This window comes from Cygnus olor, chromosome 2 (assembly GCF_009769625.2).
Source record: "Cygnus olor isolate bCygOlo1 chromosome 2, bCygOlo1.pri.v2, whole genome shotgun sequence".
Lineage (NCBI taxonomy): Eukaryota > Metazoa > Chordata > Aves > Anseriformes > Anatidae > Cygnus > Cygnus olor.
Window position 1 is genome coordinate 152,750,635 of NC_049170.1, and position 27,888 is coordinate 152,778,522.

A 27,888-nucleotide genomic window follows, 5' to 3' on the forward strand; every position below is an offset into this window, starting at 1 on the left:
TTCAAATGTTTTTAGGTTAATTTCTTCTCATATTTATTTATTTCCCACAACAGGCTCTTCTGAGGCGAGTGGAAATGCTGGCCTTTTGGATCAGTTGGCAGCTCTGAAGTGGGTGCAACAGAACATTGCTAGCTTTGGAGGAGATGCAACCCGTGTGTCTATAGGAGCTGACCGCAGTGGGGCGGACGTTGTCAGTATTCACCTACTCACAGACACAGCCGATACGGATCTCTTCAGGAGGGCATTGTTGATGGTAAGCTTCAAATTCATTTTGAAAGCATGTTGTTACACGAGTAAGGATGATGTAGAATGGGGGTGCTGGTTTTATTTCATTCATACCTTGGCAGTACTAATATAACTGTTATTGCTGTAGTTGTTTTTCCTCTCACCTGTGATTGCTATCTCCAGGAGCTATGTGTTTCACAAGGATGTACAAGAGATGCAACTCAATGATTGATTTAGTCATATTAAGAATCTTTTTTTCGTCACTGTGGTTTTTTATGTTATATAAATAGTCTTGTTTCATAACTTACAGGGACAACAGTAGTTTCTGTTCCATAAATACAGTTGTTGATCAGCGGTTTTTAGACTCTAGAACTGATGAGCCAAACATCCGCATGTTTAAAGTATCCAGTCTTTATCTGATCTTGTGACAGATGCTAAATTTCATTTAAAAGAAAATGCAAGTTTAAGAGACTCAAAAATCTGTTCACCCACAGGTTTGTTTGCTGCTAGCTTGGGCCTTTTTCACAGTTACCCCAAGTGTTCTCTACTTTTACAGCCCTTCCCATGCTAAATTTCAGGACTTCAGGTCAGCTCCATCAGGTTCAATACTACCATTGATCTTTACAGCCTCAAATTAGAGTAGTGTGCTGTGAACTGAGGGTTAATCTTCAGTAGATTTTTATATATTCGGCAGAAACTGTACATGGACAAAATGATCTATCTCCTTGCAGTCTTTACTTGGAAATGTGAGCAGAGGAAAAGAATTCTTAGTCCAGGAAACATATAGCCCAATTTGTTAAAATCTTGCCTTGAAAATAATGATGTCTCTATTTATTACTTGATTTCTCCTCAGTGTGCCTTTGCTCCAGGAAGTATATCTTGCCTTTTTCATCTATATGTCTCTATAAGATTATTTTAATTACATCGCTCTACTGGAGAAGACAAGGGAAATTGTTAAAAATTACAGTACAGTAGTAGCTGGTTTTTTATTATTATTATTTATTATTATTATTTATTTAATGTCAGTCTCAGGTAACTCCTCACACAGTTCATAGATTTTTATTTGTCTCTTAGCATAGCAGGTAATTTGCTAGTAGGGTCCTTTTCTCTCAGAATACAGTTCCATCCTACTCTTTCTCTGAAGTCAAAACCCCTTTACTTAAAACAGGCTATGATGTGGTCCTGGTAAGGGTTGTAACAGGATGTAGTGGAATTTACAAGTTGAGCAACTGATGAAAGGGAAGTGCAAGGACCTCTTTGCTTAACACTATTGCTGGAGTTCCACATTACATTTTTTTATAAAATAAGTTTTGAACTCCTCCTTTCACTACAGCAGGATATTGAACATTGAAAACAGTGAAAAACAGTGGCAAGCAGGCAGATATATCATTCCTTTCCATAGATTAAGTGTCTGCAAAAACAATTTTCTTTCTGAAACTGTGAAGACCATTGTCTCAGCAAAAGCAGGATTACCCATTTATTTTAAAGCATTCTTAAGAATTAATCCACACAGTGTCACGACGGATTTAGTTGTGAAATACACTGATAAAATAAAAAGTAAAAATGACCTCAGCAGCTCAGATATCTACTTTTTTTAGTGTAATGATGCATAAAGCAACTTTTAATTTACTCAGATTTCTCAACTAGGCCTCCTGTAAATGGATGTCTTGGTTTTTTTTTTTTTTTTTTTTTTTTTTCAAGATGACAAAAAATTCTAATTTTACTGTAGAGAAGGAGATGCACACAGACAACAAATTATGAAACTGAGAATATATAACAGATATAGATTTCCTGAGGGAAAATCCCATGAATCAATACCGTTTTTCTGTGGAAGGTAATTTTGTGCTCCTTTTTGGTTCTTTGTCTTGCCTAATAAAACCCCAATACTGTATCTTAGTATGCAGAGAGGTGTGACTTAGGAAGCTTTGCCAACAGGAAGAGATGCACCTGAAACAGCAAAAGGTCTTTGAGTTTCCTATACCTGTCCTGTAATGGTTTTTGTTATGAACTCATCTGAAAATAGGTTGTACAAAATCAATGCAAAACTGTCTGGAAGACTCTTTTTTAATAAATTATCTCATCTTTCATTAGTATGATTTTTTTTAATAGTCTAATGATTATGGTCTTGTTTTAAATCAAATTAAGAATATAAGAATATTAACATGCTTTGACTTCATCTTTTGATTAATTGATTTACATATGAGTGCAATTTTTATGTTAAAAAAAAAAGCTGTTGGGAGGGCTGTTGACTTACTATGGGACTTTTGTATTTGGAAGCATGTGTCATGTCTGAAAATAGGATGAAATCGCCTGATTCTCCTCGGCTCCACCTAATACTAGGCTTCAATTAACAGTTCATTCTCTTCTCCCCTGCCCTAAAGATTGTGCTGGAAGATTTTCGTTCAATATGAGGAAAAAGGCTTTCTAATGGCAAAGAGTAGATCAAAGGATCTCCTGGACTGCCTCCATTTCTTGCAGGCAGCTGTGGAGGGTACATATATTACACGTACCTCCAGTTGTTCCCCAATGGGTATAGGGAGGAAAGCTTCCAAGCTTCCCTCACCCAAGGAAATGAAGATGCCATGTCCCTCCTGACAATGAAGGGAGGTCAGACATGTATGGTGGAGAGAGCAGGTTTATTGTCCTACTGGAGCTGTCTTACACAGATCCTAAATATCCTTGATCCTAAGACTTAATATTTTTCATCTGTTCCTCAGGGAACAAGTTAGTTAGGTCCCCTGGGAAACTGCTTTTGAAGGCATTGAGGTCCATCAGTGCTGGTCACTTTTTAGGTACCACCTCCTAAAAGCACAGGAATTGGCAATTCCAAAATATTGGAAGTAAAGCGGGTGGGGACAGAAGGTTGGCCTGGCAGAGCAAGGATCTTCTTCTAGAGCTTAGTCAGAAAAAGAAGTCTATGGTCACTGGAAGCAAGGTCATGCAACATGGGAGGACTACAGAGATACTGTTCTCCTTTGTAGGGAGTAAATTTGTGCAGCCAAAGCTCAATTAGAGTTGAAGCTAGCCAGTACTGTTGGGGCCAATAAAAAGGTGTGTGTTTGTTTTTAAATATGTTAACAGCAAAAGGAGGACCAGAGAAAACACTGGTCTGTCTCTTGATGAAGATGATCACCTCACAAACAGGGACATAGACAAAGCAGAGAGGTTTAATGCCTTCTTCGTCTCTGTCTTCAACAATGATGATGGGCTCTGGGACCCCAGGTGACCTGAGTTAGAGGACCAACTTTTGGTTTAGCAAAAGCAAGTGCCAGATGCTGCACCTGGGAAAAGACAACCCTGGCTTACACGTACAGACTGGGGGACACAAGGCTGGAGAGCAGTCCTGCAGAAAGGGATGTGGGGGGTTTTAGTCAATGGCAAGTTGAATATGAGTCAACAGTGTGCCCTGGCAGCCAGAAGGTCCAACCGTATCCTGAGGTGCATCAAGCACAGCATTGCTAGTAGGTCAAGGGAAGTGATTGTCCCACTCTCCTCTGTGTTGGTGTGGCCTTACCTTAAGTACTGTGTGCAGCTTTGGGCACCACAGTAAAAGAAGGACATAAAACTGTTAGATAGCCTCCAAAAGAGGTCTACAAAGATGGTGAAGGGTCTAGAGGGTAAGATGTAAGATGAATGACTGAAGTCCCTTGGTTTGTTCAGCCCAGAGCAGAGCAGGCTGAGGGGAGGCCTCATGGCGGCCTGCAGCTCCTTCACGAGGGGAGCGGAGGGGCAGGCACTGAGCTCTGCTCTCTGGGGACAGCGACAGGACCCGAGGGAACGGCATGGAGCTGGGACGGGGAGGGTCAGGCTGGGGGTCGGGGAAAGGTTCTGCATTGAGAGGTTGGTCGGGCACTGGGACAGGCTCCCCAGGTCACAGCACCGAGCCTGCAGGAGTACATGAAGTATTTGGACAACGCTCTCAGACATCTGTTCTGCTTTTTCGGTGGTCCTGTGCAGAGTCAGGAACTGGACTTGATAATCCTTGTGGGTCCCTTCCAACTCAGGATATTCTATGATTCTATGATTCATCTTCATTTTCCCATCTCCTTTCTTTCATTTTATCAGCCTCATTCCCTCTCAGAGGAACCAGCCACTTCTGATTACTTTTTCTCCATTAGTCCCAGTTTTGCTACATCCATACCCAAGTTTAGTATTTCTGATTTATTTATTTTTTTTAAGGAAATATCAGACATATATGGAATCATCTAGGTGCTGTTGGCCTTGCAAGATTGTGCTTCCTGAAAGTTCCCCAATATGCATTTTCAGTTACATGTGAGAAATAGCCAGAGTTCGCAGAACTCCATAATCAACGGTGAAATCTAAACATACTATACAGCACAGTTCATACATAACTTCTGTCACCTTCTCATCTTGTTATATGTTACATCCAGCAGTTTCTCATGCCATGTGCCATATTTAATCATGTTCTTTATAGCTGTGTTAATCTTTGGCTGGGGTCTTAGAAGCAGCCCAGGAATCTGCCTGCAATTGCAATGTCATGTCTGGCAGCTTTCAGAAACAAGCTAAAAGTATGTCAGGATTAGACTAGGTGACATTAGTCCTTCCTAGATTGAGTAAAGGAGAAAATTTATGGGTGTCTTCTGTTCGTACTTAATTACATCTTAGTATGCAGATGGCTTACCTGCTAGGAAAATTCATCCGGCTAAGGTCCATTCTTTCTACTACCTTACTCAAGGATACCTCAAACCATAGTCTGAAAAGGAAAGTAACCCAAGTGTACTGTACCAGTCATCTGCAGTTTGCTCTCTGCCAGCTTCCCCCCCAACCCCAGTCTCTCCTGTACAAAGTGATTGTATAAATGGTCATCATGCAATCAAAGGGCATGTCCCCTCTACCACACAAATCCTTTTTCAGTTATGACATGAGCTCACGTGTGCCCTAGAGCATGTGATTAATATAAACATATATGCTTTACTGTATTGCTGGACAGGCACTTGTAAAATAATCAGAAAATAAACATTTTCATCCTAAGACTCACACTGGTACAATGTCACATAAATGTGGAGAAATTGTGAATATACAGCTAGACATGTACCTAGATGTACATCTAGGCTGTATGTAGACACTATTACACCAATGAATACAGAATTAATCTACTTTATCTCTAGCCAGAAAAGTCTAGTTAATCTAGATGGTGTGCTCTGTCTAGTTCTGGGCTTCCCAGTACCAGAGGGACATGGAGCTACTGGAGAGAGTTCACTGAAGGGTCACAAAAATGATTAAGGGACTAGAGCATCTCTGTCTTATGGTTAAGGGACTAGAGCATCTTCTCTGAAGAAAGGTTGGATTCTCTAAGCTGTTCAGCTTAGAGAAAAGAAGGTTCAGGGGAGATCTTATCAATGTCTATAAACACTTGAATGGATGGTGCAATGAAGACGGAGCCAAACTCTTTTCAGTGGTGCTCAGTAACAGGACAAGAGGCAGCGGGCACAAACTAGAACACAAGAAGTTCTGTCTGAACATCAGGAAGCACTCTTTTTACTGTGAGGGTGACAGAGCACTGGAAGAGGTTGCCCAGAGAGGTTGTGGAGTCACTCTGCTTGGAGATATTCAGAAGCCACCTGGACGTGGAGCTGGGCAACCAGGTGGCCCTGTTTGAGCAGGGGCTTGGACCAGATGACCTCCTCAGGTCCTTTCCAACCTTAACCATTCTGTGAGTCTGCATACCTGTCATCAGAACATGTCTTATCCCCTTCCTACAGAGTGGAGACTGAAGTGTTTTCAAAGTGCTGCCTGGTTACATGGGCTCTTGGATTCTTCTGTTGTTTTCTATCAAAGGTATCTTCTTGCTGTATCATTGCAAGACTGGGAGCTTGTAATAGTTTTTTCCCCAGGTTTTTGATTTTCTAAAAGCAAGACAAAGCAACTACTAGATATTATTTTAATGAATAAATACAAGTTGTGACTTGGAAATCTGTAATGCTCCCCAAATACATTTCACTGGTTAAAATACACTTACCACAATAACAGATTAATGATCAGTAATAGTAATGAGATTATACAAACATCTAGAGTTCCTGAGTTCATTTTGCTTTGTGTTCAAACCTTTTGTTCAAGGTTTATCAGCCAAATTACATTCATCCTTTAAATTCTGAAAAATGTTTAAATAGGCTGTGAACTATTTTGATCTCTGAACTTCTCTTGCTCTCTTGCTAGTGCAAATGATCTATTATAAGATCTGTAGAGCACACATTTGTGATGAAAGATATTTACAGAAGAAATATATATATAAAAATATATACACACATACCCAGTTGGCTATGTCTCTAAACTCAAATTTGTGCAAAAAGGTATAGCAGGGCAATGGATTGAAAAGATCTCCACTCAGGTAAATTGTACCATCTTATACCCCCAGGTGTGAGTGATTACTTGATTTAGAAAGCAATCACAATTAAAGTTCAAAGGGCCATGCATTGTGCTTCTTTTTAACTTAACAAAGGGTACATATATATAAAAAAATGTTCTAATCTGTAAGATTTTAAACAACCCAGTTGCCTAAAGAAGTCTTTAAGCAATTTGATGAAATGTCATTACTATTTCACATATCTCTCTTCAGACAAGAAATTCAGAAAACTCTTTAACATCCAGTGTTTCTGATTTGTTCACTTAGTTTAATTATTTAAAAATCTGATATTAATATAAATATTATACATAAATATGGGGTGCCTTCAGGAGATCGGGTTAAAGTCTTGTTCTCTTTTCAAAGGTCACACTTTTGCAAGCCTACCTTTGCAGGTAGGTATGATATTAAGAACTTTTACTTTTCACTTAAAAAAAAAAAAAAAAAAAAAAAAAACACACACTTTATTCTTTGACGAATATCTGCTAGACTATGACCAGATAAATTCTGCTTTTGGATATGCCTGTACTCCCATCTCAGGGCTAAGCAGGAACTGCTCTTCTCAGTGAGTTAAGTCTGTTTTTCAGTTTGTGACCTTTTGGTGACACTGCAGGCCATTCCCACCAGTTGAATTAAAAGCCACTTGGAGATTCAGTAACTTTACATTTTTCTCCTAGAAAGTAAAAATGACAGACGTATACACATATACGTAAAAATGATGTATCGAGTCAGTGTAATGAAGCGTCCCTTGGATACCAGTTATTTGTTATTTTCTTGGAGACTTTCCAACCCAATATCACTAGTAATGAATGATTACAAATGGAGAAGAAAAAGGCTCTTTCTCTCAGTGTATGTAGGTTCTGTAAACATGGTTTAGCCTTGTGGAAAATACCAGACTAAGACGTAAATTAAGGTCTTGAGCTGTAGATAGTCCTTTCCTATGCAGTCACCGTTGTACAGTGGTGGGCATCACCCTTACTGAAAAGTCCTCTGCCTCACTTGACTCTTGACTTAGTTTGTCTCAGTTTATCTTGCTTATGAGCAAGTTCTTATTTCAGGCGCGCTGGGCACACTCCTAGCATGGCTAAGGAGTCTTTGCCATGGCTAAGATGGTGCCCTTAAGAAGGTCTCTGGTTAACGTTCAGAAGACGAAATGCAGAAGCATAATCAGCATTTGATCATCAGCTGGTGCACTTGTATCTCTCAGCTGTTGAAGGACTGCAAGACCACAGGGTGCTCTGGTTGTTGTTTGTTTTTTAATCCCTCAGTTTTCATTTACCCCTCTGGTTGTCCTAGGTTCAGTCTTCGTAGTATGTAGGTGGCAAGTGAATGGCGCTCTTATGCTTGCTCCCCGTGTATATCAGAGACTGGGCTTTCTTCTTTCTGGCACTCACAAAAGAAGAGTTGTCATCCCCTGTCAAGGAGAGGTAGGAAGCAATGCTTTCCCTCAGGCCATAGCTGAGACAAGAATCATCTATTGCTGCCAGTGTGCTTTCAGTATCTTCAGTCATCTCCAGCCTTTAAAAGAATGAAGTTTAATTACTGTTTCAGCTACTTAAATGGAGTCTAATACTAACAATTTTTAAACCAAACAATGTTAATTTTGTATAAGAAATTTCCCGGCTCATAAGTAACCCGACATTTCTGTCTCAGTGATTTTCTAAAACAGTACAACAGTAGCATCTGACTATTTTTGAGCTTCTGAAAGAAAAATAACATGTATATAATTCTTAATTTGTAGGAAAAAAGGCCTCAATACTGCACAAAATTTTCTTGCATTTGTACGCAAATGAAAATGCTTTGTGAATGAAGGGTAATGGATGGAAGTTTACACTTCAGAAGTAAGAGGTGCTTTTGTTTCTGGAAGTGGTTATTTCACCAGCTTCTGAAACCTGACCTATTTTCTCTAGTTGCAGTCAAGACATAAAAAATCTCATGAACCTTCATTTGGGATGTGTGTGAAATGAGAGGCAACAGGAAAGATGTGACAAAGCGTTCATTACAATTGTGCTGCTTTGTGTATGGCCACCAGGTGAACAAGGCGGAAAAACTTCTGATTACAGGGGTTTTGTATGCCTTTAGTTGTGGATCTGACAAGAGCTTATGTCCTGTCTCTTACTCCTGCCCCTGTAGTGGAGAGTACTCAAGAATCCCAGTGGGATTGCATATACAGCCATACTAATGTCTGGATAGGAGAAATTATTTAATGTTAACTGTACTTTCAAAAGGTAGAGCACTAAGATTATCAGAGAGTTGGACATGCAGTTCTCATGGGTTCATATGCTATCAGCAACTTGGAATATTTGAAACTGGCCTTAGGAGAAGCAAATGGCTGTTTCTCCTGTGTTGTAAGTGCTAGTACATACAAGGCTGGAAAAAGAATTCGTTGTTTATGGCAGTGTTCCTTGTGGTACCTGTGAATGCTTCTCCAGTTGAAGTTTTTATTCCGCATGACCACAGGAGGAACTGGATTCATTACGCTGTTGTTGTTAGTGCACTGGGTAAGACAGGGTGTTGTAAGGACACAGCAGAGGCCATCAGCAACTTCTGAACAGGGAAATGGATACACATAAAGTTAATCGTTGCTCGTTGCTCTCTTCGTTGTTTTACTTCCCTGGTGCATGCTCAAGTTTTGGACACAGTAGTAGTAGTAGTAGTCAATAAAAGTTGTATTCTCAGCAAGGACACTATAACACAGGCTTAACTTCTTCTCTTCCTCATACCTTTGCCTTTTAATTTAACAAGGGATATACTTCCCACAGTATGAATGAGGAACTGAGACACAGAAAGATTAAGTGACTGGCCAAAAATCTAGAAGGAAGTTTTTGACAGAGCAGGGACTTAAAACCAAGTTTCTTGAGTAATTAGTGAGTTCTGCTTTTGCTTCCCATCATCACAGTCATGCAAACAGAGTACAAAATAGATGCAAGATGCAACCACTCAGATTGGATTGTATGTGTACCTACTTTGCTGTGGAACATAGCTATGAAATGAATCAAAGTTTGCATGTTCACGTTGCATTCAGATTGCTTTCTTCTGTATTTCATCTCTATATTCCCTCCTCCTTGCCCCACTAGGAAAATTACATATGTTCTTCTGCCCAAGTAGAGAATGTTATGGCAACTGCTGATATTTTAGATGTCTTAGCCTTATTTCAGGTTTCAGGGTGAGATTCTGCATCAGCTGGTGGTGAGGGAAGGAGGAGAGCTAAATTTCACTGTGTCTGCTCTTATAGATATAACTCAAGTAAAAATGTAAATTGTTGAGTGTTTTTCTTCGAGAATCATAGGGTTTGATTGTGTACTTCTTTCTAAATGGAGAAAGGTGCCAGGTAACTAAAATGTATAGAAAAATATTATCCTGTTTCAATTTTTACTCCTCACTTTATATCACTGGACTTGAAATTTCCTTTTGCACGTTTTGCAAGTGAGTATAGTGCCTTTTTTTTTTTTTTCCAGTTTATCAGCATACTCTTTGGCCAATGTGCTTTTTCATTTACCCATGAAACATGCAAATATTGTGGCTTTAAACTTTTTAAATTACAGAGTACACATTACTAATTAAAACAGAACCTATTGTTCTCTTGTAACTCTTATACAACTAATTTATTGCAGTTCTTCCTCTTTCATCTTAGAACTTTCTCATATTAATGTATGATAACTGCAGCCACTTAATTGTGTTGTTTGCTAATGCATCTCTGACACAGGTTAGATTGCCATTAATCTGGAAAATAGTCATTAAAACAGGTGGCATCCACCAGACTGATATTGGTATAAATGATAGCTGGATCTAGATTTAAACTTTTTCTATGGTAGTAGCTGCAAGTCTTTGGCATAAGAAAAACTTCATGTTCTGGACCTTTAATATATAGTTTTAAAGTTGCTAGTGGAAAACATATTTATTCTGCAGTTGCAGTAGTTTTTACCTGAGTAGTGATTCACGAGGTCTTCAAGGCACTGAAAGGTTTGCCGTGGAGAGATGTAATACCAGTTGTTTGGGAGGCGGAAGATCCTGTAATGTTTCACTTCCCTGTGCCGCACTGACAGGGAATATAATCCTGGAGAAACAAGAGAACTAATTACGACAAAGTAGGGTCCTAATTCTGCATGGAAGGTGGTGACCATAACCAATGTATCTTTCAGATGTGGTACAACGATTCAAAAGGTCCTACAAAAATCTGAAAAAACAGAGAGGCCATCCTAACTGAACATTGTGAGATATAACAAGGCAAAATGCAAGGTCCTGCTCCTGGGCTGGGGCACTCATAAGAACAAATACAGGCTGGGTGGAGAATGGATTGAAATCAGCCCTGACAATATTAGACATAATTTTTGAAATGTACGTGAAAGAGCTACCTGTTTACATAGTCTCTGATTTGTGTGTATTTTATGGCTTCTTCAGCCAATTTTTTGCAGACCAAGGCAAAACTGCGACTTTTGCTCCATTTGAAAAGTCCCACTGCTTAATAAACTTTGCATGCAACCAAAGTAAATAACAATGTTTAAACAACTGTGTCTTGTTTGTGCTGGTGCCTGTGGAACTTTCCATGGCCATCAACCTGGCTTACGGCACCATTTGTGCCATAGGTGACTGGTGAAAGATTGTCATGCTGCACTGGGTGCCTTTGCCTTCTCATGACATGCATTTTTCAGGATTTGAGGAGATCCATGTGGAGCAGGAGAGGGAGAGAATTAAAGGTTATAAAACTCTTAATGCCTGAGATCAAGGGGAAAAATATTTCTCACCTTTCCTTGTTTCACTCTCTCTGATCATGAAGGAGCCAACCTTGGTGTTGGGAAGCTGTAGAAGTTCCTCTGCTTTTTCTCTTCCCAGCCCTTCAAATAACCATCTGTGAAGCAGGAAAACACAAATTATGAAATTTGGGCACAAGTGAAGCAGAGAGCAGCGTGTGGCCGTGAAAGTGCAGCATTAGCCAGGAAAGTGACTGCAAAAATAACCCTGTGCTTTCTGTAGTTTTCTCTCAACTATGTCCAGGCATATTTCCTCAGTTTATGGAGAAAATATTGCTCTCCTTTTTCATGTGCTGAGTTTGAACAACTTTTGTGAGACTATGACAAGAACAAATAAGGTTTGGACTTACTAGGGGAAAGGAAACTTTTCAAGATGTCTTTATCTAGATTGGTAGGGACATATCCATGTGGTATGTTGATGGCATATCTGTAGCATTAGAGATACTTTAGTTCAATCCCCCTTTTTCATTTAAGCAACTTCTATTGTATTGTATTAATTGTATTTTATATATTTATATACCACAAATAAAATACAATTATTCAGCTTATGCTAGGGTTCAGTCCAATCTTCTAAATTAATTGGCTTTCTGGATAAAGGGAAGTGGCATTAGTCCTACTGATTTTACTTCATAACTTGGTGCACCACTGTATTTTGCCACAGCTAGTGAGTAATGATGTAGCTGAGCTTGCCATGCTGGTGTAGGAGTTATTAGTACTTTAAAATAAAATTGTTCTTTTGTTTTGTTTGATCTGGTCTTGGGGAAACTTCAGACAGTATTTTTCCATAACCATATCTGTGCCCCAAAATTTGGAGAGCATCGCTATTCCAAGAGGATATAGAATATATTAAAAATTAAACACATATAAATTCCAGTGAAGTTCACAGTTCATATGCTTAAAATTAAACAGCTATAAAAACCCTTTTCCAGAAAAGCTTTAAGTGTATGCTTTAATGCTTTTTTTTTCCAGACTGGTGTCTAGGGCAACATGAAACCTTTGAACCAGTCCTAGCTCTTCCTGTGTGAGAGTTTATGTTCTTGAAAGGTTATTGGTCTTTTTTTTTTTTTTTTTTAAGTAAGCATCTGTGGATTAGAATTATACCCTTTGTCAATATTAAAGGTTCTTTGTAAACAGAATTTCTTTATCCATGGCCTTAAAATTAAAGACCAGTCCACACAACAGAAGTATTTTGAGTATCTTATATGACATTATAGGTCTTTTTGATCTTTCCAGTTATTCAAAACTAGGATTTTCATTTTCATATATTCTAAACTTAGATATTAATTTGATGTCAGTTTTCATGGGAACTGAGATGTGGGAAATTATATTAGGCTATCAAATAAAATTTCAGCCTAGTCACTCTTGATATTGTTTTTATTATGACACTGAATAGCACTAATCAGTGCAGTACATGTACAAAAGTAGTGTTGAAAGGCTACAAGAAATGCATTTACTTACCCGTGATAAACCTTTGCTACATATTTTCCTGGAATATAGTTTTCTCGACCTGTTGTAAGGGAATGGACTCTCCACCAACCTCCTTCACTGTGTGAAAGCAAGAGAACAGATATTTTCAGATGTACTTTCAGAGCTTGTCCTCATTTTAGAAATGAGTTAAGACACACAGGCTAGGTTGTAGCCTTCTGTCTGTGTTCTTGAATCTACATATTCAGAAATGGACCTGAGTTTCTTTCATTTAGAGTAGTTCCACTTCTAATCCTACATTAGGATTAAATTTGGACACAGAAATAAGCTGCTTTTGTTCCATTTCAATTGCGTAAGTAATAAAATATTTTTTCTGTAGTTAAAAGAAACAGGGTAAATACTCAGTGGTTAAACCTTGCTGTGCTCTGTCTTCCCACAGCTAGACTTCTTTCGTATCCAAGACATTCAGATTATGGCTGAGTATGCTGTGTCTAGACGACCCTGTAGTTCTTCCTGTAGTATCAGCAAATGAACTCTGCCTGCAAACAGGTTTTTAATCTAACTACTTCATGAATTTCTTTCCCTTTTCATTCAGTTGCTGACCAAGCTCCAATAAAAAAGACCTTATAGCTGAAAGTAGGTGACCAGGTATGTTTTTTTCATTGATCTATCTTAGGTTCTTGCTGAGTTGAGTACTGGCTTTCGCTTTTGAGTCCCTTGGGAGGGCAGGGTAACAATTTTCACAGGGATGTTGCAGAGCTCCAGTGACTAATGAAAGGGTGTTATAGCAATGATCAGTTACAATAATTGATGGCTTTTTCTCCACCTTTTTCTTTAAGGGTTTGAATCCAAATAGTGGTGTTTAAATACTCATTTTGTGGCAGTTCATGTAAATGCTCGCAAATAATTCCCACACAGCAGACCCAATGCTCAGTTAGATTAGGTCAAGGTGGCTGAGTTGAAAACACTTAAATTAAACTTCCTGGCTTATAGTGGCTGGCTCTGTGGTCAAGAATGTATGTGCTGAGGAAAAAGGAGAAGACTGAGCTGGAAATTTCAGGCCATGCAAGTTTTGTTTGCAGCTTTCTAGCTGACTTGAAATAACCCATGAGAAGTTTAGGTCTTTTTTTTTTTTTTTTTTTTTTTTTTTTTTTCCCACAACTCTCCCAGCCAGAACCAAGAACTGGAAGAACAAAAAATCTGAGAGACTCAGCATCCAACTTCTTACAAATTGTAATACTACTAATGCTGTAAAGTCCTTGTGATTATTAAAAGTCCCAGAGTGGCTCCTGGGGCAGAAGCCACAGAAATTATGTAGATTGGGGCATATCACTGGAGGACAGCTGGTCCAACTAGTGCAAACTAAATCCAGTTGTACATCTGGTATTGACATGGTGCTCTTCTCTTCCACTGTATTTTGCTTCTTTGAATGACTTGGGTGAAAAATTACACCACAGCTTATGTACAGCAAGCTTTTATGTATGCAAATAGTTCCCGTTAACACTGGCTCTTCACTAGGACACTGTGCTTTGCATTGAGCATTGAAGCATCTTTTCTTCCGTGCACAAGCTGGTCAAAATCAGGAAGAGGAAAACTCCCATCAAGGCTTACTTTGGCCTTTGTTTGCTACCAGGAGAAGTTCTTGATGGCTGCACCACAGACAAACACGATAAAAACTGCAGCTGCAAAAACCTAGTTATTTTAGAAGCTGTATGTCCAGCAGGTCATACTATACACCACATGTATGCGTATGATATGCAGCATGGATCATTCACATCGACATGATTAGATGTAGTTCTGTGGTGTTATGGGGGGCCACAGCTGATGAAAATTAGGAGTGAGGCCTTAAGCTGGGATTTCCAAGGTAAGGCAATTGTACTATGTCTTAAATGTTACACAAGCATAGCAAGGTTTAATTGGCTAGAAATTACCAGAACAGAACACCCCGGATTTAGGGAAGCTCTCATCAGCAAAATAAAATCTTCTGGTGGTATTGCGAGAGCCTTGTGATCTCCAGGTTTAGGAAAAGCAGCATGTCAGCAGAACATAACTTCAGCCACTCTGAGTCCGTATAGCTCTGGATCTTGTTGCTGACAAAGGCCATAGGAGGTCACAGTGGTCTGGAGAAGACTAAGAATTCATGAAGCATCTGTGACACTTCTCTTGAGTACTTCTGTCCTCCAGCCTTTTGATGTTCTGACCTTCCCCAGAGACGTTTGCCGTGAATTTAAAAATCCTCAGAGGATTTCTCTGCTATGAATGCCTTTCATTTCCCATTGAATCCATCTGCTTTGCCAGCTGCAAAATTGAAATCTCTCATTTCTTTTTAAGCTGTAAAAACAGTGGCTGTGGGGCTGAGTGACTCCTAGGAGGTCACTGTGTGCTTATACAAGTTATGCATAAAAGAATATCAGGGCCACTGCCTTCTGTTTTTCAAGGTGTGCTTATTCTTGTGTGTGGCAGTATTTACACTGTACATAAGGTCAGTCTAAGCTAGTGTTCTTAAGCCTACTTCGTTTTGGGATTTTCATTTATTTATTTATTTATTAGTAGAACCAGCTGGGAAACCATTTATTTATTTATTTATTCCCATTAAGAAAATGAAGGATGAATTAATGTGTATATATATATATATGATTTTATTTTTATTAGAGGTGTCTCAAATGTAGAGTGAAATTTAAGGTCCTAATCGTGAAGGAACTATTAGATTAAAAACAGTAAGAGAGAGAGAGACTTGATGTGAAGAAATTCAGAACCATTTTCCTTTTCTACCTGATTCAAACTATTTTTTCTTACTCTGTTTCCCACTAATGTGAGGTTATTTGCTCAAAATCATCTTTGAAAACAGAATTCTGCTTTGATTCCTGTTTTAAGGAATCCAGCTTGAGAAGATATTTCAGAAGAATCCAAGTATCTAAGAAAATCTAAAATCCCAAATCTTTAGACTCTAGGAAAATTTACACTATGGCTAAGCATCCTTTGTTGCAGATTTTGAACTCTCTTTTGCTGAACTTTATCCACTTTGGGTCAGCTACATAAACATAGCTTTGCATCAATTGTAATGAAACCTAATTTGAAAAAATGGATCAACTTACTCTGATAGCACACGCAGTTTTTCTCCTACATGAAATATAGGTTGGCTTATGTCTGCTGAGGGATAGTCATAGAGGACAGCAAGGAAATCACTCTCCTGACCTGTTGAAGAAGGAAGAAAATGTGACTTACAAAGATGATAGAGTTCTGAAACAGAAATAGATTTTTCATCATGTCTGTTGTATTTTATAGAAAGTAATATGGGAAAAAATTCTCACTCTGAAATTCTATGGAAAAAATTCTCACTTAGTAAACATAGAGAGCTAAAGATGAGCCTATAACTTTGGAGAAGAATATGAAGATATTAGAAATTTAAAAAGGGCATTTGGCTAATTATAACTACATAATTTTAGACCACTTTTTCTAGTAATTACCATATTTAAAGGACATATTCAGTCTGAAACTATCAAAATGAGGAAGTATTTATAGTATCAGGAAGAAACCTAGTTTGATTAATGTCCCTGTTTCTAAACGCCTCCAGCTACAATTTTGATCCATGCATTCCTTTAAGGAAAGGAAGATGTATGTTGAATTTTTCATTTCACTGCTGGTAGTTTTTGAAGGTATGAAATTATTTCAAATTAAGGTCAATGAGAGCATGGCTATTATTGCCCATTTGCCATCAGTTTAATGAACAGACAGATCTTTATTCTTCCTCCTTTTATGGAAACTGTTCCAGAGGTGCCACTTGATGCTCATTTCCATTAATGAGAGAGAAAATGTATATTTATAATTAATCATTGCATAACTGCAATTTGCAGAACTGAGGTCAGTAAAGAGATAAGAAGGCCTTTTACATCATATGGGATGAATCTGGGCCACACAACACTCTATAGGACATGAGCCGAGTCCCTTGGGATCCTGAGGGATGGGGAGTACACTTTGGGCAATGGGCACAACTGGGACTATCAAATATTCAAGAGCTCCTCATCCAGCAGGAGCCTGTGGTACCCAGGAAATGCTGACAGGTGGGAGATTCAGAAATGTGTGACGCTGTGTGCTTTGAGCTCTTAGCCCTCCTGGCAAGAAGGTTCGTGTAATGTACTGCCTACATTTATTGCTGGAGGTGAGCAATAAATACATCCCTCTACCAGCACGTGGGGAGACAAAGCTTTCCTTCTGCCACGAGCAGGATCAGCTTCCCATGCCTTAGTAATGCCATCTAACAGTGTGTTTGCAGAGGTGGACAGCTCTCTGTCTTTGCCCACTCTGAGCAGTTCAACATGTGCAAAAATAGGAATGAATCAAAGGGAGCAGATAAAGAAATTTCTCAGGGATATAGATACACATTTATATCTTGTTCATTTACTCATTTAATATAGCTATTTAATATAGCTACTTCATTAACTTGTCTTTTTTAAGGAAGTTTTTTTTTTTTTTTTTAATGAAATCTAGGAAGAAAATTAGTGAAATCTAGGAAGAACATCTAGAACTAAGTCTGAGACTGGCTCTGTGCTTTCAGCATCCATGTCCTAGGACCTTACAAGTAACTCATAATGATAATAATTAAAGGCTGAAGGAAACACTCAAGGCTTCAGAGAATAAACATTTTCAAAATGAGTATTTTAACACTTCCAGCTATCCTTACAGTAGTGATAGTGAGAATATGTGATAAGGAAAATATTCTACATCTGTGGTTTAAAAGTAGTAAAAAGTAATATATTCTCAGTTAATTTTGAGTAGTTTTTCATGGTTATGAAGTAGGGACCAGTGTTATACAATGTAGTAGATGATTTAACACTTATATTCCAAATGACTGTAAGCATGTTTAGTCTTGATGGCTGTTGTCCATGAAAGTAGTCTCATGGTACAGTTAGTAAGCATCCTTATAGATAGACGGATGTGTAGAGTCTAGAGTAGACATGGATTAGTTTGTCGGTGTGCTTAGTATTAGTATTACCATGTTTTTCTTAGTTGATTATCATCACTGAGTTGAAGAGAACTAGTCCAGTACCTTTGTATCAATCAGCTAACTGATGTGCTTAATCTACTGTAACTCAGTTTGTAACTAGTTCAGCTATCTTGAAGAAATCCTTTGCTAAATGTGTCTTTAATTGCTTTCCTGTTATGCACACTTAAACATCTTCTCTGTCTATGAAACTGCATGGTAATACCTGAGGCTTATGGTACCTAAGTATTGGTGCTGAATGTTTTTCAAGACAGTGATTTGTTTTCCCAGGACTATAAGACATAAATGCCAGAAAGTACATTGTAAGACCTGCAGAGTGAGGATAAAGTACCATCATCTAATTTCTCATTGCAGATTGTTAGAGAGTAGTTCAATTCAATGTCAGTTTTTTAACTTAATGAAAATGCCTTTAGATTTTTTTTTTTAAACAAACAAGCAAAACTTATGCTATTTATTTATAAATGTTTTGTTTCCATATTGAAAGTGTGGAAAACAAGTGCTTTTTCTGCCCTCCTTCCTTATGTATGTGGTGGTTTGCATTTCGTTATGCACTGGGGGGTACGTGACTTTTTCTCTACCCTAGGAAGATCTGCACGATTTTGCTTACACTTTCATCTTTATATCTGTTTTTGTTTCAATTTTGCATGTTAATTTGTAGTTCTGAAAAGGAAGGAATTAATCATAGTGTTGGCTGCAGCATCCATACAAACTCTGCCTCTTAAAATGTGTGTACTTATATTAGAGTAAACGTACTAACCAAAACCTTTCGTGTTCCACTCCACAAACAAGCCCTCATTTTAATTGGTATTTAAATCAAACCTCACTGGGTTTTTTGGTCATGTGAAATACCCCACTGCACTCGACAATGTTTCACAAAACCCCTACGAGCTTCTTTCAAAGACAAAAGCCTCAAAGCAGGGACTAGACAAATTACCCTCTTTCTCCACATCTAAATTTCACTGATAGATTTGGTCTGATGAGCTCCCCACACTTTTAACTTGCAAAGGAAAAAAGAATTGACTGAGTTTTTTTCTAACACAACCTCTCCTCCACAGTTTGAGTGTGTATGTTACAGGTAAAATGGAACAACATAAAAGTTAGAATGGAAAGATCGAAGTACCATCATTTCCACTGAATCAGTTTTCTTTTTCTTTTCTTTTTTCTTTTTTTTTTTCTTTCTTTTTTTGAGCAGTGAAAGATGAGTATGACATACACAGTAGTTTTAGATACCTGCATTACTAGATGTCTTACAAAGGTGTGAGACTGAATACTGCATGCCCCAAATTACTCATTCAGAGGCCAGCTGTGAATGGGCTACAAATCACTTTTAGACAGGAAGGAGAGCACAGGCAGTGCATCCAAACCCAGGTCCCTGCATAGTCCCACAGTGTGAACGCTGTGATTTATGGCATGGCGAATCCCAGAGAGTGTAAAAGAGGGCACTCATGTGTGTCTGGGTGGTTGCCTGTGCTGCAGCAACCACAAGGTGTGGCTGCAGGGTAGCATTGGCGTGTACCCAAATTAGTTCAAAACCAGCCAGCTCGGGAACTGAGAGTTATGCAGGTGCAGCCGTATGCAGCTGAGAAAAGGATTAACCCCTGATTCAGGGTCCCAAGGGAGGAAAAATGAGGGGGTGAGCTCACAACCCCTGATGACGCCTTGCTGCTGCAACTACCCTGGTGTCTGTACCTCAGTTATGTCAGGGATGCCCACACAGTGTGCTTTCAGATGCATTGCAGTCGTATTTGGAGTCCAAATACCTCCTGGGGAAATGCATGTTATGCATTTTTCCTTTTTTCCATGACCAAGACTGGTGTGTTGCAGGTGAGAAAAGCACAAGGTTATGCCTTCAGTGCAGCTCTCAGGTAGCACGAGGGACTTACAGGGGTCTGACAAGTACATTAGCACTGCAGGTCAATTCCAATTATCTGCTTTTCTCTTCCTTTCTGTTGTATTCTTTCTTTTCTTTTCCCCTCTGTTTCAGTCCTTCTTTTAATTCCATCCTATTGAAACGAGCCTGCTTTTCCCAATAACTGCTTGGGCTGCTGTTCTAAGTCTGTGGATTGGATCCTCCACCTCTCTTAAAGCAAAGGTGTCTGGTTTTGACCTAAGGGAAACCTTCAGTGTTTGGTGATATGATTTGGAGTTGGGTCTGCTCAGGGAGACAAATAGATACAAACTCATTGGATTAACCACAATAGATGCTTTTAGTACTGTGTTTTGTTTCAAAAATCTGTTTCCATTGGATTTGGATGACAGTACCAATGCTTCTATGCCTGACTTCAATTACAACATTTAAACCATTATGAAAGATACTGGCCTGATCCAGACTAAGAGATCACGAGACCTATGCAGGCATTTAAAGCTGGCTTTGGTTGATTAAGCATAGGTATCCAGTGCAATTTCAGCTGGGTGAGAGTGTCTGAGACATTGTGTGGCCTGGGCAGGTGTCACTGGTACTGGAGATGTGCTCCCTCCCCAGGCGGCAGGCAGCTGAAGGTCGGGTGAGATCTGACAAAGCAACTCTCTACAAGTGCTAGACGTGTAGGAGAGCACAAGTAGATCGAGCTCTTAATTCCTGTATGGGTAATTTCCCACTGAGATCACTGCACTATCAACGTTTACTGAGTTACCTTTTAGAGACAGGTTTTATTTATATAATTGGAAGGGAAGCAGTTGGCTTTAGTCCTGCTAAATCATGACTTTCGCCATGTACAGGAACAATACAAACTTCAGGTCTCGGCCATGCCAATAAGCCCTCATACCCCTATTCATCATCCACAAGGTCCTGCTCTGAGTGGATGTCTAGCTCTGTTTTGATGCTTGTGGTACTTCTGATGGCAGTTGTTGGGAGCATCAGCATAGGTTCTCTACACAATTAATAAATGGGCGGTTCATGTTTTATGTCATTGTCAGTGTTTCCTCTATGCTTTATTAGCACCTAGGGCTATACAGCTGCCTGTGTCAGCTAGTTCTTGGCCATGCTAGAAGCAGGGATGGATTTCCTTCAAGCAGTGATGAAACCAGCCTGATTCTCTATCCTTACAAAACCAGGGAGCACAACTGGAGCATCCCTAATGGAGAACCCCCAGATTTTGATTAACACCTTCCTCCTGTCACTTAAAAAAAAAAAAAAGAAAAAAAAAAAAAAAGAAGACAAAACTGTGTTCTCTTCCACGCCTCTGGGGAGTGATTTATTGCAGCTCTTGTACCACCTCTCTGGCAAATTGAGGTATGATATCTTAGGCTGTGCTTACTCTCCACCTACTCACTTGCTGTTTGGGAGTAAAAGATCAATGAAACTCTCTTGCTTTCCCACTCACACACATGATCTCTGCCAGCCCACAGGAGGCTGTACAACATGATTTTTATTATTTTTTTTTCATGTGTGGATGCATGGGGCACATGTTTTAGATGCCCCTTTGCAAGCTTGGCCTGTGAAATGCATAATTTCCCTTAACCTTTATTTATAAACATAGTGACATGGAAAGTTGGCTGCACGCTAATTTTAATACAACTGTCTAAGATTTCAGGTTCAGTGCAAGTATGACATTATTAAGACTCTTAACCTTAAAAAAAAAAAAAAAAAAAAAAAAGCAAAACCAAAATTAAAAAAAAAATGTATAAAATATCACATGGAAGTTTTTCAAAAATACAGTGCTTCTTGTTTCCAAAGCATGTCACTTTTTTTCTGAATCAGAAGGAACATCTTTCAAGGTGCACCAGCAAATAATAGTTTTAACGTATTTTATTTTTTTACTTAAAGTGTTTAGAAAATGCGCTGGAATATACGTAAAAACAAACACTGTCTACAGGATGCCCTCCTTCTCCCAAAGCAAAATCATGCACTTGTTTTTTTCTATGTCAGGCTGATGAAGGAAGACATACAGATGCTTGTACCATATATTTTGAACATCTTTTTTTCTCTTGAAAGAAATTAAATGAGTGCTTACCTGTTTGGCTCGCCACATTTGTTTCCGCGGAGGCTCTCGTCGTTTTCATAGTATTTCCCATTGTGCTCTCTACTTCTGTCAAAGCTCTTCAGAACTAAATCAAAGGAGACATTGAAATTAAACTTCAGAATAACACCTGCTGTGCCAACACATAAGAAATGACCCAGTTTTGGTGTCTCCGATGTTATATGGTTTTTTTTTTGAGAACTCTTGTGTCAAGTTCATGCGAGAGTTTTACATATTTGCTAAACTCTCACCACTTTGGTGCTTTTATCAGGGGAATAGCAGAAAACCACAGCTAGGGAAGTTGCTCAGAAGAACGCAGTGTAGTAAAAGTTTCCATTACCAGTACCTCAGCACAATAGGAAGTCACAGCAAAGCCATGCCTGTACAGTCACTTTAGATACAAAATGTTCTTTACAACATTTGGAGCTCTTAAGGTACGAAGAAATTAATTAGATTGACGTATCTGTTTTTCAGCCCTGGCTACTGTGTTGCTTTATTGCCGAGCAGTAAGAGTGTTGCTCAGTGGTTTTCTTCTGATGCAGTTGTGATCTCAGCAAATGTGGGCAATGTTTCCCCCCCCACCCTCCTTTTTTCCTTTTTTTTTTTTTTTTTTCCTTCTTAAAAGTAACACATTGCCTCAAAGTGTTTGATCACAAAACACCCCTGCATCAAGCAAGTGGTGCAAATTCTTCAGAATTGTGTCTTTCAAAGTCTGGGTGGATGTACAAGAAATGCAGCATCAGACAGTCACGAAACTAAATAGTGCCAGGGAGAGTTCATTCTCCTCTGCCTGTCCTAATTCTCCCTGTCCAAGAACAGACAGAAATAGCCTTTGGATTGGAAGCTGTCATATGGTATTGAATATTTGAAGAGGCAAATAAGCTGTATCTATTCAAAATTGTAATTTAAAACAAAATAAGTCAACACCACTAGCTAATAACTAATGATTTTTTAAAGATTCTTTTATTTGTCCCATGAAAATGATAACAGGAGATCTGGCAGCATCCTGTGCATTTCTACTAAACTCAGGTGCAATCTGTATCTTTACGTCTCTTTTAGCATAGATGTTTCAAAGATGATTGCTGCCTTTGGGATGTCTTTCTTTGCTTATGACAGGCGAGAGCCTGGCAGTGTTAGAGCGGTGTCTAACTTGAGAAGGAGTACTGCTGAAAACAATGGTACTTTATCATTAATTGTCTTTTGGAATAAGATTAGCAGAATTGAGTATATTTCTTAGTACAATACATATTTCATATCTTAGAGTGATTTTAGGGAGATGCCCTATGGAATAAAATACTGTTCTAAAGAAAAATAATTTGCCTCTTATCAAATGCAAGTAGATCAGCGCTAAAACAGATGGTAGCGCACAGTTTGACTCTGCCTCATACGGTTTTCAAGCTTTTTAGTTCTGTTCCCAAAGTTTCTTTGCTAAAAGTCTCTATTTCACTGACCAAATGGCACATTCTCCTTTTCACTGCATGCATTCAGGTATTAGCTTGTGACACATCTGTAGGATAAAGCTGTACCATGACTGAAATGTGTTTTCACAAGAATAAAAACCTCTTCCATTGCTTGATATAGGAAATCTAAAAGCTGAATAATAATATTACAAGAGTAACCTAAAATTTAAATAAAGTATTCAGATAAATAATAAAAGGTCTCCCTTGGTAGAAAACACTAAATTATTTATTCTCCATTTAAATACACCTGACTTTTGAAAGCTAAACCCAGAGTTCATTTTGGCAACCTTTGTCTACCTGCAGGCTTATAATTTCCCAAACTAACTCTGAATATTTTTTCCACAAGACCTAATTTTAATTTCTTCAACATTTCCCTCAGTTATATACCATTAAAAATAACAAGTACAGACAGAAATAGTGTAGCCAGTACAGTAGCTACAGATATAATCATAGAATGGTTTTACAGACATTCATGATGCATCTTCAAATTAGCCAGCAAAATTTCCTGGGCATAACAATAGAGAGCTCAGCAGGGATGAAAAGGTCAGCCAGAGAAGTGGGATAAATACCTGGACAGATAACCTTCACTGAGATCTGTGCTGTAGTAACCATATTTTTGCAGTACTTAAAAGGGCAGTTCAGCTCTAGCTAAGCTGATGCTAAGCCGTGGTTACCAAAGGCTTGTGCAATTCCAGATAGGTGCCAAGCATGGCAGCATGGATATCTTATGCCTGATTAGAATTTTAACACATGCAACTGTTATCTAGATGAGAATAGTACTTGAATTTTGTGTCACAAAACCACACACAAATAAAAATAATGCAGTCCTACCTCTGTGTGCCCATTTATTCTGGATCTCCTGGTATTTGAGGGCCAGAAGAGCAAGGCATCCTACTAGTGATCAGGCTTGTGAGAGAGTGCTTTCAAGAGCTTTTTTCATGCTCTTAAGATCCAGTGGATACCATTTTCAAGGGTGCCTGAGTCACATTGGAAAGTGAGATGGAGCATTTGTACATGATGGAAAGAATTCTGAAAAATTTACCTTGTACTTACCGACTTTCTAAAAGCACGGCACATTTGAGCAAGGCACCTTCATTTCCTAGGCGGTATTTAGGTGTCTAAACTCTAAATGTTGCTTTAAAAATACCTGATATGCTTTTGAAGGTTTGCTGATATGCTGCTGGGAATTAAACTGCTTGCTGTCTAGTCCAGAAGGACTAGAAGTCTGGGACAAAAACATGTGCTTACTTCGTATTTTTGAAGAGTATGCCCAAAACTAAACTGCTCACTTCTGTTGTAGGAATCGTTGCTTTATATGACCTTGGTCCCCCAAAGGACCTCTGAAGTCAACAAGATGAAGGAGCATGCAGCTCAGTGCTGTTATGTTAGAGATGGAAGAATCTGACTTACGGAAAACAAAAATGTTGTAAGGTGCTTACAGTAATAGCGAAGAGCAATGGCATTTTGGACTCTGATGTCACTAGCGTGACAGACAGTTTGCTGTGCCTCACAACATTTTCCATGCCAAGTTTCACTGTCACTAATTACCATTGGTGGCAGCATAAAATCTTGAAGGTGGCAGAAACTTTAAGATGTTCTCTAGACTCAAGGCAGAAGTATTCAATAATAATATTTAAAAAAAAGCAAATGGAAAGCTGTGACTGCTGCTGTTGATTTGCTAATCCGAAGTGATTAAAAGGAAAATGACATGTCCGACTTGGTTTTCCTACCAAGGACACTTGTCATTATACATTTGGGCAGAGTAAAAGTGCTTATTGTCCAGTCAAAGGTGGTGGAATGAATGCCCTGAGGTATGGCTCAACTCTGAGACATTAGGAAGTGGAATCGAAATGGAAGAAATGGGAAGTTTTGTTTGAAGTGGGGCAGATGGGAAGGTTGTTTCTACTTGCCTGCTGACAATTTCATATCACTGTTTTTAGGGTAACAGTGTATGAATTAGTGTCCTACATATTTCTAAGGCAACACTGCATGTGACTGTTAAGTACATGATAGATCTCGATCATTTAAGTATCTTGTGCTTGTGGTGAGTATTGACAACACAATCCAAATTCATTATATCATTATACGATAAACTGTATGGTGGTTTTCTCAAATTTTGAGATACTCTGCAAAAATAGACTTACAGGAAACTGTAGAGCATCTTGCGGTTGAGCCCATTTTTAATCATTTCAGTAAATAGAAGAACAATGACAGTTTTATAGATGATATTCTTTTGATATGGAGAGTCTGTTCCAGGGACTGTCTCACTTAAACCTGGTGGGCTCACAGGGTTTGGCATACAAGTAGAGGTTGCATCCTCTGTTGTACAAGCATATAATTATGCCAGACCCTAAGAAAACTGTCCACTGATGGCTGTTCGGGAAGAACTAAGGAGAGGTGATAGATTTCTTGTCTTAGAAACCCCAGGCGTTGCACAGAGGAGTGCAGCAGCTGGGCTGCACACCAAGCCCAGTTCTACCTGTAGGTGTAAGGGTAGCTTTGCCCACTCACAGGCCACCTCCTCAGGCTTGTGTGAAAACTTGATTTTAACCATTAAGACCACATTCGCAATCTCTCCAGCTTTGGCCCTTTCCATTTGCACATACGATGTTTAATGGAATCAGGTTGCTGCTGCCATAACTGTTTGTAAACCCACAACTACTGCGACTAAGTTGTCTTTACTGCTTTATTTTTGCTACCAAAAAAAAGGAGGGTGAGGAAAAATCTACAGCCCCAATCCTGCTTTGTGTCCTATTTGTCAGGGGTAGAGCTATCAGCAAATATGATCCCATCACCTTTCGAGACTGGAATCTCATTGACCTAAACCATGTGTCTCAAAACCTGTGGTACAATTTACACCTTCCGTTCCTGCAAGCAGTGCACGTAACAATAATTTCCTCTCTCAGAATCTGTTCTGTGAGAAAATGTGGTTCTGGAGCGCTTACATATCATGGCATAGAGGAAATTCCATTGCTTTGTATGAACTTTGTCAAAGTTTCATTTCAAATGACTGAAAATTAGTAAATATTGAAGAAACATAAATAACAAGAAATAAAAAGACAAAATAAGCACCTGAGTAAAGCCATCCTACAAAGAATACTGCAGACCAGTAAAATGAGGAAATTTATCATTCCTGAGATGTTATACCTGATTTTATTTTTGCTACCTGACATTGACATCTATACCTTCAAGGTCTTAGAATTTAGTTCTCAGTAATGTTCACAGGTAATATCTGAATCCCATTTAGCTTTAACATGTAAACACCAACAGCCTGTCATTTCTCATTTTGGGGAAAAAGTCAGTTTTGATTTAGTAAATTGTATTTTTGGTGAATTTCCCTTAATTTGTCATTAATCAAAATGAGCATCCTTTCAGCTTTGAGGCACTCATATCTTTGCACTTAGAAAGAGCAAGGTAACATTGCAATCAAGGTAAGTCACAGAAACATGCAAAATCTGAGTACTGTGAAACAACACAAATACCACATTATGCAAACTTTTTACACTTCGAATAAAAAGCCCATTAATCTGTCTGAGACGTTTCTCACGTTTTGTGTTACAGAGAGCTGCAGTTTGCTTCAGCAGAAGGTCCTATGCATCTCTCTTAATGCCAGCTTTCAGTAGAAATACTTCTTTTGCCTTCTATGCTTAGTACCAGTCCTTGTAAAAAGGATCAAGGCAGGCTTTTCTTTTTCTACCTTAGATGATACTTGAAATCCATGGTCTGAATGCTGTCATTATTAAGGAAATAAAGCTCTCTTCTACATAAATAAACATTGGAAGATTTGGTCCTGTATGCAGATAATCTAAAATGTATCAGAGTAATGATTACCTTTAAATGCTGGGCATGATATTCCAGGTTGCAGTATTTCTCAAAAAAAGCCGTAGTCATAATACTGCTCTCACGCTGCCAGCAAGGTTTAGCTGATCAAGGCGAGGAGCAGCCGGGCGAATGAGTGTGTTGTGAAGTTCACGCTGTCATGTAGAGCAGCATTTGCCAAACAGGCCACATACTTCCTCTCTGAGAAATAAGGAAGGCTCAAAGTGTTTGCAACAGATGAGGTTCCTGTTGCAAGTCACTACTCGAGACGCCATGGGCTGAGGAAAACAGGGAGGTTTTCAGCATATTGCATCAGGACTGGTTTAATCAGATATAAATATATACATATATGAGCAGAATAACCTGCTTTACCTTACTTACACAGAAAGGGATTTTTTCTTTCTCTCTTTCTCTTTTCCAAAGTTTATTTATCCAGTTGTGTTCAGTCCCCAACTGTTTTGTTTTATGTAGCTTTGCTATTTTTTAAATATTATTATTATTTTTTTCCCAGACAGACAGGAAGAGGCAAAAAAAGTTTGTCTCTCACTCTTATTGAGCCTGAATGGGAATCCAAGGTTTGCTTTATTCTTTACTCTGCATGAAACATCTCTGTCTGCACGTAATTGAAGCTCAATATCAGCAATGGAAGAACATGGATTAAAAGCCTGTCTGTGAAGCATACTTTCACATCAGTGTTGTATAAAGCAAAGCAGGAGCCCCAGGACCTCTCTTATCTGAGTGTCTGAGGTGGGGAAACCGAGATATGAATCTGTCTAAAGCCTCCTGGGAATAGTGTATTGCAGACGTGAATGAAAATGTCAGAGCGATTTATTGAGGTTTGCCCTTTGCTGTTATGATCTAGATGTGTTCTGAAAAACTCGTATAA

General features: G+C 38.8%; 2 protein-coding genes across 2 annotated transcripts in view; one reads left to right on the plus strand and one right to left on the minus strand.

The window, feature by feature from the left end:
* TG (thyroglobulin) overlaps positions 1-27,888 on the plus strand; it is a 155,014-nt gene that overhangs the window by 91,644 nt on the left and 35,482 nt on the right. Inside the window, exon 40 of the mRNA XM_040547274.1 lies at positions 54-253. Coding sequence (XP_040403208.1) covers positions 54-253 — 200 coding nt within the window. The remainder of the gene's footprint in view (positions 1-53; positions 254-27,888) is intronic.
* SLA (Src like adaptor) lies at positions 5,138-27,262 on the minus strand. The gene is made up of 8 exons (XM_040547273.1): positions 27,015-27,262; positions 21,718-21,811; positions 15,858-15,957; positions 12,796-12,882; positions 11,332-11,435; positions 10,512-10,643; positions 9,001-9,133; positions 5,138-8,104 (listed from the first exon to the last, which is right to left on the minus strand). The coding sequence occupies exons 2-8, from the start codon at positions 21,776-21,778 to the stop codon at positions 7,885-7,887; spliced, it is 837 nt and encodes a 278-aa protein (XP_040403207.1). The 5' UTR covers positions 21,779-21,811; positions 27,015-27,262; the 3' UTR covers positions 5,138-7,884.